Source organism: Schistocerca americana, chromosome 1 (genome assembly GCF_021461395.2).
Source record: "Schistocerca americana isolate TAMUIC-IGC-003095 chromosome 1, iqSchAmer2.1, whole genome shotgun sequence".
NCBI classification, from domain to species: domain Eukaryota; kingdom Metazoa; phylum Arthropoda; class Insecta; order Orthoptera; family Acrididae; genus Schistocerca; species Schistocerca americana.
In genome coordinates this window covers 880,726,882-880,742,880 of record NC_060119.1, presented here as the reverse complement: position 1 = coordinate 880,742,880, position 15,999 = coordinate 880,726,882, and the positions used below count along the sequence as shown (strand labels likewise).

General features: G+C 36.8%; 1 protein-coding gene across 1 annotated transcript in view; it reads left to right on the top strand.

Annotated features, from left to right (window-relative positions):
• LOC124614330 (cadherin-87A) overlaps positions 1 to 15,999 on the top strand; it is a 698,834-nt gene that overhangs the window by 604,728 nt on the left and 78,107 nt on the right. Inside the window, exons 23-24 of the mRNA XM_047142934.1 lie at positions 3,982 to 4,139; positions 5,773 to 6,045. Coding sequence (XP_046998890.1) covers positions 3,982 to 4,139; positions 5,773 to 6,045 — 431 coding nt within the window. The remainder of the gene's footprint in view (positions 1 to 3,981; positions 4,140 to 5,772; positions 6,046 to 15,999) is intronic.

The following is a 15,999-nucleotide window of genomic DNA, read 5'->3' as shown; positions in this document are numbered from 1 at the left end:
CTATACACTTGTATGCTTTAACTCTTGTCAGCATTTAAAACTAACTTTAAATATGATAACGACACATAAAAGTTCACTCAACAGTATCTTGTATCACTTCGTACTAAAGTAATGAAGTTTTGTTTCACGCTCACCCGGCGTAGAAGAATTCTCATAGTGTAGGTGAGCGGATGTGGAGGCAGGTCAGCACTGGTGAACAGCAGCTGGTGCCAGCAGCATCAGATGTATGTTGGTATCCACGTCTGCATCCCTGCGATGTGTGTGAGAGCTGTATGCTCCCCACACTGGATCTTCTTGGTTGAAGTGTTCTATGCGTCCTTCTTCTTAGACAAATACGTCGAAATCTTCTTTGCTGTTTTATCATTGTGAATTTTTCATGTCTTCACTATTTTTCATTCAAATTTTGCTCTATTACATACTTGAACATATTCCAATGTCTGAGAGTAAATTCCTTGTCATATTATATTTGGTTGCTATGGCAATACACAACAGCTTCTTTTCTTGTTTTTGATTGAAAAATCGTCTTTCCCCCCCCCCCCCCCCCCCACCATCACCACCACCACCACCACCACCAGACACACACACACACACACACACACACACACACACACACACACACACAGTTCGCCAGGTTCTAATGCTCTGACAATTTAAAGTGTGAGTATGGGTCTGAGTTATACTGATTTATTTCCCCAAACCACAGTCCACTTCTTTACGAGGTGACTTACTAGGAATTTTGCAGCCCCTCTTCTTTACAGGATAGCCGGCTGCTGGAAAATCTCTTGACTTCTTCTCCATCAAATAGCGCTAGGTACAGGAACTTTTAAGCCTCTTTCTACTTATAAAATGAGTAGGCATACAAACTTTCCTTTTTGTCAGTTAACAATGTATTTGTCTTTCATGCACAATATAATTCGCACTTTCAATATAATTCGCACTTTCAACATACATATGTAACTTTCTGTATGTACCATTAGAAACAAAATGAGTTACAGTTAAAAGAAAGTTGGCTTGACTACAATGACTTTCTTAAAATGAATCAGAAAATACATCTTGCCTCTATCAAGGCTGAGTCAAGAGCCTACAAGAGTACTTTTTCAACTGTTCTTGTTTTATTAACAATAGTCAATGACACAATAAGCACAGAGCAGCAAAAAAACTCCATGATCCTTCCTTACACACGCACTAAAACCTCAATGGATTGCCCGGCAGGTACCTGTCAGTGCCACTCGACTGCCACGTCTACTTTCTTCCCGCGACTGGTTTTAAACCTGCACACACAAACAGGTGACATGCAGTAGGTAGGATTTTAACATCCCACACTTGTATCTAGGATATCGTGTGTTCGAGGCGGTAGACGGCTGAGTGGTTCTAGAATTAACACAGAAATTCTTGAGTTACTACACAATAAGTTTTTAACTGATTTCTGTCATTTGTCATTCTACAGATGTAACTCTTGTTTTTTGTTAAAAATTAATCGTAAAATTTATACAGATTGCAACTGTGACTTGTCCCATATCAGTGTGTAACAGCACACAACAGGATATTTTTAATTTATGTTCAGATATTTTTGCTGCTGACCTTTCAGCCATTCAAAAGGTGAGTCACTTGTTAGTTTTTAAATCACTTTAAACACTGTGGAGTAAACACTCACTCCACAATGTGTAAAGTGATTTAGAAACTTGCAAGCCAGTATGTTGAGAATGACTAAAAGGTTGGCAGCCAAAATATTGGAACATGAATTAAAAATATCCTGGATGCACACTTTAAAGATGATGGAATATTTGACCTGCCAGGAGAAATTAAAAAAACACAACTGGATTTCTGAGAGCAACAAAAATCAAATAAAAAATGTAGGGTTACATAAGAAACAATTACAATCTGTAGATCTAGGGACCAAACTCTTCTGCTTTAAGATTGATTGAGCATTTGTTTAAATAAACCAATAAATATGTAAATGCTTATGTATATGCATGAATTATATTATTTATTCATCCATCTTTAAGCATTTACATGCAATTGATGTCGTCATGAGTAATGTACAATTTACATATTAAGAAATATAACTATTGTGAGGTATCACGCAAAGCTAAAGTATACATTTTAAAAGAACATACACAATAAAGGAATATATTTGATACATAAAGATATCCCACATAACTAAAGTGTGCATTTTAAAGAATGTGCATAATAAAAGAATACATTTCATACCTAAGGATTTCTCCACATGTTTAACAGTTAAATGTGGAACTACAGAGACAAAAAAGCTTAGGAAGAGGTACAAACAGAGTTGCAAGTTGTTTCGTAAGTCAGGTCTATTTTTGAAGAGTTAGTTTTATTGTCCTTAAATTTTAATACTGTGACATTTGCAATATTCTTGTGAAAATGATCCACAGATGGATAAAACTGCATCAACAACAACTACTACTCCTACTGCTGCTGCTGATGCTACTTATGTCGAAATGTGTGTATTTAGTTAGATCCTCTGTGTGAATCTATGTTGCAGTTGGCTCATCATAATATAATATTCTTCCATCTTCATTCAGAGAAAATAACAGAAATTAGAAGCCATGTCGTGTTTTGTAAGTGTTTCATCCAGTGCTGGTAGAATATTAAAATGTTCTACATTTTTTTTTGAAAAGCTCAACACATAACTGTTTTATTATATCAGTCCATGTAGGAATATCAACAATAGGAAAATATAGATTGCTTTTTACGGTAAAGAGGACAAGTTAAGTTGGAGACAGGCTCAATTAAAAGACGCTTACTCAAAGCTTCTAACCACAGCCTTTATAAGCAATAGAGAAACACACACCATTCATACACACAAGCAAACACACCTCACACACACATGACTGCCAACTCTGGCAGCTTGGACCAGAATGCATTCTGACCTGAGCTGCCAGAGTTGGCAGTCATGTGTGTGTGAGGTGTGCTTGCCTGTGTGTGTATGAATGGTGTATGTTTCTCTTTTGCTGATGAAGGCTGTGGCTGGCAGCTTTGTGTAAGCGTCGTTTAGTTGTGCCTGTCTGCAACTTAACTTGTCCTCCGTATGGTAAGTAGCAATCTATCTTTTCTACATTATTGTTTTAATATGTCTTTATTACTAGCAGTTTCAGTATTGTATCATCTTCTCAGTACGAAAAAGATTAGTACTACTTACATGTCATAACAATTTCTGACATGGAAAACCAAATATTGCATATAACATCGTTACAATTAGTCATATGCAGAATGTTAGTAAGTGCTTTAAACAGAAAATGGTATGACCCATTACTACAGAAGGTTAGAAATATTACCTGCTGTTCTAAAGGGTCATGCCCTTTTCTGTGTTAAAGCGCTTATTGCTGTTCTGTGTTTGCTTGAATGTGAACATTTTGTACATACTATGTGGTTTTTGATGTCAGAAACTGTCATGACATGTGAGTAATATTAATATTTTTGATACTGAGAAGATGGTACAATATCAAAACTGGTTGTAAGAAAGGAGTTTAAATACAGCTCTGTGTCATGCATTTCAAAAAATGCATTACTACTATTGGATGTCACAAGCAAGAAAGGTCGTGCTACATTTTACCATTTCAGGTGGAATAAATTTGGATGTATAGTACAAGCAACAATATTACCTCATATGTATAGATATTTTATGTGTCCAGCCTGTTTTTTTCTGAAATCAGAGATTTCTTATTTGTGAAATAGGATATGGGGTAGATATCATGTTAATGACTAGCTATTCAGTATTGCACCTATAAAGCAAGAAACATAGCCTGCACATACATCTGAGACAATGTTTTATATCAGAAAATCACATCTGAGACAATGTTTTATATAAGAAAATCTGTTACAGATAGTCCAGTTGTTGCTGTGAGGTGATATTTGTTGTGATGTAAATAAATCTGTTGCTCCCGTGAAGTGATAATTTGGATGTAGATTCTCCATAAAAGATAATACAATAGAATGTGGCATTTTTTTCTGTTTTAGGAACTGTGCGAACTAAAAAGAGGATTGATTATGAAAAAGTAAAGCAACTGAATTTTACCGTAGTTGCTTATGATTCAGGAATACCACAAATGTCATCAACAGCAGATGTAGTGGTGAATGTCATCAATGTTAATGACATGGATCCCGTGTTCTCAAAGGTAACTGTACATAATTGTTTACTAAATCTTTTGAGGAGTTAATTTTACTTCCAGATTCTTCATCATGTATTTAAAAAAGTTGCTAAACATTTGAAATGAATCACATCTAAACTGAGTTTAGAAAAAAGCCCAAAATATAACTATATACCTGTACTGAGTGAAGAAACTTGAAGTAACCCATTATAAATCAATGAAAATCAATGAAGCACAGCACACAAAGAATTAAGCCAATACATTAAAAGAGTTTGCAACAAAATGGGAATAAAGAGAAATTGTTCGACAGTGAACTGTCATGGGTGGTAACATATGAGAAGTAGAGGAGCGGCCTATGCACTGTAGTGATATTTTAAATACAAGACCAAAAACAGCATTAAAGTTTCAAAAAAACTGTGGCACCACTGTAGATACATAGTAAGAATGTTTGAGATGCACTTCCACACTATAACTATGCCAGTAAGCATACTTAATTGATGTTAAAATGCAATATTTTCCAAGAATGTCTGGGCAATTTTATTAATACACTACAGAAACAAATTTACAAACAACTGAGAATATTTCCAAATGCTGTGTGACACACATCATGACATAGCAGTTAGCAATTGTCTGGTGATGTGAGGATTGTTGGTTCAATTCAGGCTTCCTGCAACTTCTTGTGATTTGACATTTATGTTTTGTGTTAGGTTCTGGAAATATGTTATTTATTTACTACATCTACACCTGCCTCCATACTCTACAAACCACTGTAAAGTGCATAGCAGTGGGTACATCCTATTGTACCAGCTATTAAGGCTTTTTCTCGTACCATTCAACTATGGAGCATGGGAAGAATGACTTTTTAAATGCCTCCATGATTAATCTGAGTGAGGTGGTGCTGTTGTTAGCACATTGGACTCTTACTCAGGTGAATGATGGTTCACACTCATGCCCAGCCATCTAGATGTAGGTTTTCCATGATTTCGTTAAATCAATCTGGGCAGATGCCAGGATGGTTCCTTTGAAAGGACACAGCTGACTTCCTTCCACATCCTTGATGCAATCCAAGCTTGCACTCCATCTTTAATGACCTCAACATCTATAGGATATTAAACCCAATCTTCCTTTCTTCCTTCCTAATTAATCTAACCGTGTCGTCATGATCCCTATGGGAATGATATAATAAATTCCTAGAATCATCATATAAGAAATCCCTAGAATCATCGTTTAAAGTTGGGTCTTGAAACTACATAAGTAGGCTTTCTTGAGATAGTTAGTGTCTATCTTCAAGGGTCTGCCAGTTCAGTTCTTTCAACATCTCTGTGACACTCTTCCACAGGTCAAACAAACCTCTTACCTTTCATGCCACCTTTTTCTATATATCCTCAATATCCCCTGTTAGTCCTACTCTGCCAGTGGGGAAAAAGTGAAGTAATAAAAACTATTGATGCCCATCAGTGTGCTCCTGTCAGCATGCAGAGTTTTCTCTATTAGCTGAAATAAATCTGTGAGATTAACAGCTCTCCATGTGCTTTATTATTTTATGAACTTGTAAATTATATCCTGATGTCCTAGAGATTGTCCTGTAAAACAATCTGTGTGCACATAATAAGACAACAGAAAAAATTTCATAACTGTTTCTGTTTGTTATTTCCAACAGACTTCATACGAGGCAGAGGTGCTGGAGAATTCGCCTACTGGTACTCATGTCATCACAGTCACAGCAAAAGATGGTGATGAAGGTGTATTTGGAAGAGTGACATACAGTCTGGCTGGTGAACACAGTGCTGATTTCAAAGTGGGTCAGGAGACTGGTGAGATCACAGTGGCAAACCCTCAGTTGCTGGATCGTGAGACACTGCCCAGGGTTACAGTGCAGGTTATAGCCAGCGACAGTGCCCCACCAGATCAGAGGAGAACTGTTGCAGTTCCAGTGAGTGACATGAAAAATTATTTGCATTTCTATTTCTTCTTTATTATCCACTTACATCTTCCTGTGTCATGCTGGTCAATCAAGGGCCTCCATCATTGTCTGTATCACTGCCACTCCTCTCCTTCTTTAAATACATATTCTGATTTCCTTCCTCTCTTCTCCGTGGTTCCCTCATAGTATCTCCTATCTCTTTTTTGGTCCTCCTCATGGTGTCTTTCTAATCAACCTTTCAGAAAATAAACCACCTTCCCCCCAACTCTCTTCTTTCCTTCTCATCCCATACAATAAGTCTTCGCTGACCCGTGGTTCTGGGTGGCCTTCCTGAAATGTACCCCTTTTCTTATACCTCTCCAGTCCTTTTCCTTCACCTGTCTTCCTTCCCCTTCAACCCTTTTGCCTGAAGAAGGAGCCACTAGCTCCAAATGTATGTCTAAATAAACATCATTTATGTGTATGTTCTACCACTGCTTCTTGAGAAGATTTTTTTGTCTTTCCATTTAAATTATTTTGCCATCATTTGTGATTTTCATTTGTTTATTCTGAATTGGCCCATTAAGATGATGAAAGATTTTTCAACAATGTAGTCATGATTGTTTGATAAGCACAAATTTATAGATATAAAAGATGAAGTATGAGTTGTAACAATACCAGAGAAGGAAAGTTGCTACTCACCATATACCAGAGATGCTGAGTCGCGATAGGCACAATAAAAAGATTCACGCAGTCATAGCTTTCGGCCATTAAGGCATTTGTCAGCAATAGACACACATACACATATGCACACACACACTCACACAAATGCAACTTGCACACACGTCTGCAGTCTCAGAGAGCTGAAACTACACTGTGAGCAGCAGCACCAGTGCATGATGGGAGTGGCGACTGGGTGGGGATATGGAGGAGGCTGGGGCGGGAGGGGGAGGGATAGTATGGCGGGAGTGGCGGACAGTAAAGTGTTGCAGTTTGGACAGAGGGCAGGAGAGAAGGTGCAGAGGGGGGAGGGGGATAAGTAGTGGAAAGGAGAGAAATAAATCAAAAGACTGGGTGTGGCGGTGAAATGACGGCTGTGTAGTGCTGGAATGGGAACAGGGAGGGGGCTGGATGAGTGAGGACATTGACTAGTGAAGGTTGAGGCCAGGAGGGTTACAGGAACGTTGGATGTATTGCAGGGAAAGTTCCCACCTGTGCAATTCCGAAAAGCTAGTGTTGGTGGGAAGGATCCATATGGCACAAGGAAGCAGTCATTGAGATTAGGGGTATCGTGTTCTCTTCTCCATGACCAACTATATCCTCACCCACAATTATTTCTCCTTTGAAGGCATTACCTACAAACAAATTCATGGTACAGCTATGGGCACCTGCATGGCTCCATCCTATGCTAACCTATTCACGGGCCATCTAGAGGAAACCTTCCTAAAAACCCTGAATCCTAAACCCTCACCTGGTTCAGATTCATTGATGACATCTTTGCTATCTGGATTGAAGGTGAGGACACCTTATTCACATTCCTCCAGAACCTCAACAACTTCTCCCCCATTTGCTTCACACGGTCCTACTCAACCCAACAAGCCACCTTCCTAGATGTTGACCTCCGCCTCAGAGATGGCTACATCAGTACCTCCGCCCATATCAAACCTACTAACCACCAGCAATACCTCCACTTCGACAGCTGCCACCCATTCCATACCAAGAAGTCCCTTCTGTACAGCCGAGCCTTCCATGGTCATCACATCTGCAGTGACGAGCAGTCCTTCTCTAAATATACTGAGGGTCTCACTGAAGCCTTCACTGACTGTAATTATCCTCCCATCCTTGTACAAAAACAAATCTCCCATGCCTTATCTTTCCAGACTCCCACCACCTCCCAAAGTCCCACAGTCCAGCCACAGAGGAGCATTCCCCTCGTAACTTAGTACCATCCGGGACTGGAGCAACTGAATTACATTCTCCGCCAGGGTTTCGATTACCTCTCGCCATGCCCTGAAATGAGAAATGTCCTACCCACTATCCTTCCCACTCCTCCTACTGTGGTAGTCCGCCATCCACTGAACCTACATAATATACTCATCCATCCTTACACAACCCCTGCTCCCAATCCCTTACCTCATGGCTCATACCCCTGTAATAGACCTAGATGCAAGACCTGCCCCATGCATCCTCCTACCACCACCTACTCCAGTCTGGTCACTAACATCACCTATCCCATCAGAGGCAGGGCTACCTGTGAAACCAGTCATGTGATTTACAAACTAAGCTGCAACCACTGTGTTACATTCTATGTAGACATGACAAGCAACAAGCTGTCTGTCCACATAAACAGCCACCGACAAACTGTGGCTAAAAAACAAGTGGACCACCCTGTTGCTGAACATGCTGCCAAACATGATACCCCTTTTCTCAATGACTGCTTCACAGCCTGTGCCATATGGATCCTTCCCACCAACACCAGCTTTTCTGAATTGCACAGGTGGGAACTTTCCCTGCAATACATCCTACGTTCCCATAACCCTCCTGGCCTCAACCTTCGTCAGTCAATGTCCTCACCCATCCAGCCCCCTCCTTGTTCCCATTCCAGAACTACACAGCCGTCATTTCACCACCACACCCAGTCTTTTAATTTATTTTTATTTTTATTTCTCTCCTTTCCACTACTTACACCCTCCCCTCTCCGCACCTTCTCTCCTGCTCTCTGTCCAAACTGCAACACTCCACTGTCCGCCACTCCCGCCATACTATCCCTCCCCCTCCCCACACAGAATTGGATGGACATTATTTGGAATAATAGGGTGTGTAGAGAAAACACCATTCTTTCATGTGTGTAATGTTCAGTAAAGAAATGTTGAAGGAAAAAATGCAGTGCATTACTTCCTGGGCAATCCTCATATTCCTTCTTTATGGAGAAAGAGAGATTTGTTGGAGGCAGGACATATCACTCAGACCCTAAGTTGTGGAGATCCTACCTGCTGTGAGAACAAAAGAAAGCAAATATCAATGAAAATGTGTCAGAGAAAGAGCAGGATGTCAAAGACAGTATATACTAGGATGGTTTAAGGCTCAATCAACAAAAGCAGCCACTTGGAGTACCAGGCTGAGACAGGCATCATAGGCTAGTGCAAAATTTGTACACAGAATGTATCATAATTAATAGTGAAAATAATCAGTTCCATGCTTTTTTCCTTAAGATATTACCGACAGTGCAAAGAACTGCAAGTAATGTATGAAAGATGGGTAGAGAGGTGGGACTCAGTCAGTTGTGTGGGAAAATGTGCTCAAAATGGCCCTGAGTATGTGATAAGCACTGAGCCAACTTTAGTTAAGAGATGACATTAGCGAAAGAGTGAAAAGTAAAGAAAAATTAAAAGAAGAAAAGAAATGTAAAGTGGAAAGATAATGCAATCAAAGAAGAGGAAGAAAGAAAAAAGAGAGAGACAAGATGACAATTTAAGAAAGTAATATCACCTTGTATCACTCACAGATCTTATGACATTCCCAGGCCATTATCCCTCTTGAAAGGTTTCTACCAGACCAGTCATTCCCACCATAAAACATGCACCATGCATCCACACACTATGGCTCCACTTCTAGCAGTTTTCTTTGTTGTAGAGTTGGCATGTATTCACTGCATCACTTTTTATCTAATAATGACCACTACTAAACTGGCTTAAAGCATGAATGAACAAAATGTCCATCTTGCTGATATCCATTAGCCAGTTGCTAAGCATGATGTACGGTATGACTCAAGAGACCTTATTTCCCCTTAACTGTGGAAATTGGAACCAACCTACCACAATTTTTTTAATTTTTCATTCACTCTCTCTCTTTTTCCCTTTTATTTCTGTTCAGTAAGTACATTAGTATTTCCACTTTCCGTTTTTCTTCTCCCTTTAATCTATTTTTACTTTTAGATATGTTCCTTATAATATTCAAGCAGGTGCAGTGCTTATCAATGTTCTGTCTTTGACTTTGATGCCTTTTGTCTCTTCTCACCCTCACAATAAGTTGATCATTCAGAACCTCAGGGCTGAGTAAACGCACGCACAATAAAATGTTTCTTTGTGAACTAAATATACTATTGTCATCAGCAATAGGTAAACTATACCGTGAATAATTAACTTCAATGAAATGCTGCATGAATAAGAAGTGGGCAATTTTGTATATACATGGCATGGATAATGGGTATACTGGAAAAAAAAAAAAAAAAAAAAAAAAAAAAAAAAAAAAAAAAAAAAAAAAAAAAAAAAAAAATTGAGTATATCCACTATGGATGATGAACTGCAGCTGTAATTTAAATTTGTTATTTATTTGGGTATAAACACCCTAGTTGAAAAACTCCAAAGGAAATTTAAGCAACCACCATCACTATTACAAGCTAAAAAAGAAATCCTAAAATTAACCAGTCTTCTGTTCTTTGCCAAAGTATCTTATAACTTTGCAAATCTTTTCCAACCATATAACATAAAAATGACCTTCCTAACAAAAAAGAAACTACAAAATAAAATGTTCACAGTAATTACTCTGCTGAAGATTGGCATCAAAACTCTGGCACATGTTCCTGTAATTGCTTCTATATGGGACAAATAGGGAGAAACTACAAATTTCTACAAGAATGTATGGATTCAGTAAAACTAAAAAATATAAATAACTCCATCTTTTCATCACATATTGCTCCTTATGACTAAAAAATATAAATAACTCCAGCCTTGCATCACATATTGCTCCTCGTGAACACTCTTTTAGTAATATCAGTGACAATCTTCTTTGCTGTTTGTTGCTGACAATGGGTTGCAGAGGGATCTCCTTGAACACTTACAGATTTACACTCACAAGTCAGAATTGCATAAAAAAATCCTTAACATACAAGCTAAATCAATGTAGAACCATTTCTTCCATAATATGTAAGATATCCTGACATCAAAACGCCAAAAAAGAGAATAGTGAGACATACTCATTGTCCTGCATAAATTATATTCTCTTGGATGCAGAACAACTATGACATTCTCTAACTCAGACACTCTTTAAGTACATAGCAAGCTATCACTGTATTTATCTTTTGTATAATCCACATTACACATACACTGCCAATATAAGAACTCTGCTGCAGCTAGCACAATTCAGTTAAATTTATTACCTGTACTTGTAAATATTTTTTCTGTAATACAATTCATCTCAGACCAAAGATCACAATGCAGCAAAGTGTGATGTCTATCATATTCATGTTCTTTGTAATTACATCCTGTGATTACCCTTTGTGAATAGTGTCAAACTGAGTGCAGATAAGCACTGTGTTTATTTGTGTGTATTGCCTGAGACTGTACATTTGGGAACAGATTTGCTATGAATATCATTATGTAGTGCACTATAAGTACCCAAAACATAACTTTACCATTCCATAAACATTTCGTTACTGACAACTAAATTTCCATCATTTTTACCAGCACCATCTCAACAGTGTCTAGCTATACTTGGTCCATGATATAATGATCCTCTAACTCCCCCATCTGATGATGAGCCTGCAGTAGATCAAAAACTAATTAATATTACAATAAACCATGTCAAAAATCCAAAAAAGTAAATGGTGGCATATTTATATCGAAATAAATCGAAAAAAAAATATTTATTTAAGGTGTGAACTGTGGCAAATTGAGCTATCCAACTTGCTATCAGGTCAATACATTTAAAATCACCCAGGAAATGTTGCTCAACATTTTTGATTTTCCTTATTTTTTTTATTGTAGCAGACATCCACAAAGCACTGTTTGAAAAACTTTTATAAGTCATAGTTTTTTTCTGGCAGCCATTTTTAAAATGGTGGTTGGACAAATTTTAATGGAAAACAAGGTTTGAGGAAAGTTTAATTGCCAAGTTATTTTAAAAAGATATCGGAATAATTAAAAAGCCAGTGTGTTCAGCATGAAATTAAGTTCAGGCATACTTTAAAAAAAAAAAAAAAATTATCATACAAGACTGTCAGTCAAACTCTCTCTGTAAAGACTCAGAAAACATTTATCAATAGTTACTTTTTAAAGCCATAAATTTTTATGAAGGAAGCGAGACTCACTAATAATATGTTATTTCTGTGTTGAGTACTAACATAAGCACCTGAAGTATAAGTTTTAGTCCTGAGATGCACTTTTCAGATATGACCGAAAACCTTTCAATGTCACTTTTCACAGGTCTATATCTAAAAAGAGGCTGCATAAAAAAAGTGAAAATTTTATAGAATGTTCTATATACTCATAGGAATATCTCACAAAAAAATTGACTGAGACTCACCTACATTGAGACTAATAGGACAGTGAATTTCAGTAAAAACTCAACCTTTCTACACACTTATTCAAAGCCAAATTAGCAAACAAAGGCTTGAAATTGGTTGAATGATATTTTAATCATTGCATACAATAAATGATCAAATATTCCTAGTTTCAAATAACAACAGGCATTGATAACAATAGGTAGGAGTTCTAATTCTTAAACTTAACTTACCAATACATTTGTTGTACTACACTTGCATACAGTATACACACAATAATGTTTCTCTATATGTTTAGATTGAAGCTTTAGTTGTAACTACTTGCCAGGTGGAATTTTCATTAGAGAATTATACAAACATGATATTTTATTGCATAGTTTATCAGTTATATTGTGTGTTCTACTAGATACTATTATGAGTTCCAGTGGAGTCACTTTTTGTACTATTTTCTTTGCAGGCATCAAAGCGGTATATTTTTTGGAAAGTTGAAAGAAAGATTTTGATCCAGAAGGGTGAAAGAAATGCACCAAAACATCACTGTTACCTTCACTTTTGTCTTCAATTATTCCAAGCCACCACTTCTCCATACAAACGACAAAGGCATTATTTGTGAAAGATGATATGTTTGTAGAAAGTATTGAATTTTGATAATTATCAAAGTTTGTGCCTTTGGAAATAACAATACACCTTATTTGATTACCACTAATGGGGAAATATCTGTGATAGCTTCTTTTTCCTTTAACTGGTAAACAACATTCAAATCTCTCAGTCAGTTTTGTTTTGATTTGTTCAATTTCAGGTAAAGAAACAAATATATATTTATCTTGAGTAATATGCTGTCGACAATATTTGAGCATATTTTTGGAGTCAGGATCCATTCTGTGTAAAGTCTTTGAAGGGAAGTTTTTGTAATGTCTTGTTTTGTTGTTCCACCTATCCCATTGGAAGAATTCTCTCCATGTGATGAAGCACACTACTAGTAAACCAAAATCATTTTTGTGTTGTCAAACATGAGTGAAGTTTCTCATATTTTTTGTACTGGCTGCTTGCACCATTGCTATATTTAATGACCATTTTGACATTACATCCATTTCAACATTACATATGATATCCATAATTTCCCTAATGAGGTGCTGCTGAAATGTGTACACTGTCATGGTATGGTGTACGAAGTGTCCACTATTACACATATAGATTTGCAACATATTTTGTTTTCTCTTTTAAAGTAGATGCCAAATGGATGCAGTGTCGCTTGTGTATTAGTCCAGTTCATCCTGTAATGTTAAAGGTATAGTTTTCTGCAAAATCACCGATCACCAAACAGTAGGTTTCTTTCAGGTTTTCTTTCATTTTCTTGAAATAATGGGCTTGAGCTTTTGAGATAAAGTTATGGGAATTGAAAAGTACCAGGTTATCAACAACTGAATATAAAAATACAGCACTGGGTATTACCTCTGTAATGAGCTCTATTGGTTTGTACCCATTGTTTTAAAATTATTTCATCAGGCAAGATGTCCTGTTCCTTTTTTAAGGCATCAAGCAGAGTATCTAGTCCAGGACATTCTGCACAAAGGTCAACCATACATTTTTCAGTATTAATGTCACGTACTCTGGAAGCCATCATGTCTTTAAAGTTTGCATTAAGCTTTCCTCCTCCTATCATAAGCTTTGTCTTTTGATTATGCTTGCAGACACATACACTGTGAGTTCCTGATGAATCTGGAAGAAGACGCCAGTTTGATCCTAGAACACTAAACACAGATTGGACAGTGTTGTGCCCTGGGTATTTCTGTTTGTAGAGTCTATCTAGCTCATTCAGTGAGAGAAGAATTAACCTTTCCTGCTTCTGCAAACTAACACTGTTAAAAACAGTTGAAACACGCACCTTTTTACCAGGTCATAAATGACTATTTTCATCATCCTCACAAAAATCTTTAACACAATTAATAACAACTTCATGTATTTTTTGACACCTTCCCTTTTTGAAAAATGTGGTAAGATACCTTGATCCTTTACTGGCTGCCTAGTTAACTTCACCATGTATTCATATGAACCAAATTTCTCAGTTACCTTTTTCTTTGACCATGATCTTGGCAAGAGGCTACGTTTTAGATATTGACCTGTGGAAATTGACACTGAAAGGTTTTCAGCCATTTCTGAAAAGCTCTAGAAAAAACAGGAGTGCATCTCAGGACTAAAACTTATACCCCAGGTACTTATGTAAGCTCTCAACACAGAAATAACATATTATTGTGAGTCTCTCTTCCTTCATAAAAATTTATAGCTTTAAAAATTAATGATTGATTTATGTTTTCTGAGTCTACAGAAAGAGTTTGGCTGACACTCTTGTATGATAAAATTGTTTTAAAAAAAATGTATGCCTGAACTTCATTTCATGCTGAACACACTGGCTTTTTAATTATTCTGATATCTTTTAAAATAACTTGGCAATTAAACTTTCCTCAAACCCCGTTTTTCTATGAAAATTTGTGCAACAGCCATTTTAAAAATAGCTGCCAGAAAAAAACTATGGCTTTTAAAAACTTTTCAAACAGTGTTTTGTGACCATCTACCTTCAGGAAACCAATGATAAAAAAATCAGGAAGATAAAAAATGACAGGCAAAAAATTTTATTTATTTTGAGTGATTTGAAATGGATTGATCCTATGCCTCAAATGACAATTGTGTTCTGGAGGAGTTTAAGGACAACCAAAATTTCATAACATTTCTTAGAACCTCAGACCAACATTAATGGAATCACTGTAATCCGCATTTGGTCTATAGAACCTATGCTACATCGTGCAGCTGCCAGTTATAGTTGACAACTAACACAAACCTCATTCAGTTAAATTCCAGCCTTTGTACATCTCACGGTCTTCAGAAAACCATATTAGAAGTTAGATAATGAATTTTTTACTGTTAATTCTGGTAATACTAAAAAGATTCAATTTTGTAAGAATTAGGATTGTCTAGCTTTAAAACTGAATTGAGTGCATATTTGTAAAGTTGTGAGACTGGTTTCATATAATTATGGGAAAATCAAATTAAATAATTATTTGTGAGCATAATCTGATTACATACAATTTTTGAAGACTTCTGCAGGCCAGTGTGATTACTTCCATCACATAATTCAAGTTTTCCTGCAAATGTCTCCCTAAATCTGAAAAATAATACTATTTGTCAGCCTCGCTGTTTATTTCTCACCGGGAAACATTTTCCTATGCAACCGAACATATGGTATCCCAGAGATGGTAAATACACTATTGATGTTGCACCTGTTGATAATTCTGATTATTTGTTGGTGTTCAAAATATGGAGATTTGAATATTTGGAACTAATGGGAAAGTTACTGCATTGTGCAAGCTGAAACAATTTTTATATACAGGCTCTTTTATGTGAACCCTGAGTGACTCTAATTTTATTCCACCTCTAAGTCAGTAGTCAAATGACATCAATCTCATTCTGAATTAGGAACAATATGTAAATTAAACAGGGTGTTATAATTTGCCAAGTCTTCTTTGCTTGCCTGAAGTAAAGCAACAATACAACATCACAAAGTTTCTACATGTTAAAGTCAAGTCCACACACTAGTTGATCCAGCATCTTATACTTCAACATGCGAGAATACTGGTGTTAATCTTATAATACAATTTAACTTTGTATTGTTGTTAAAATTATAACAAGAGATGGATATTTCACTTGAG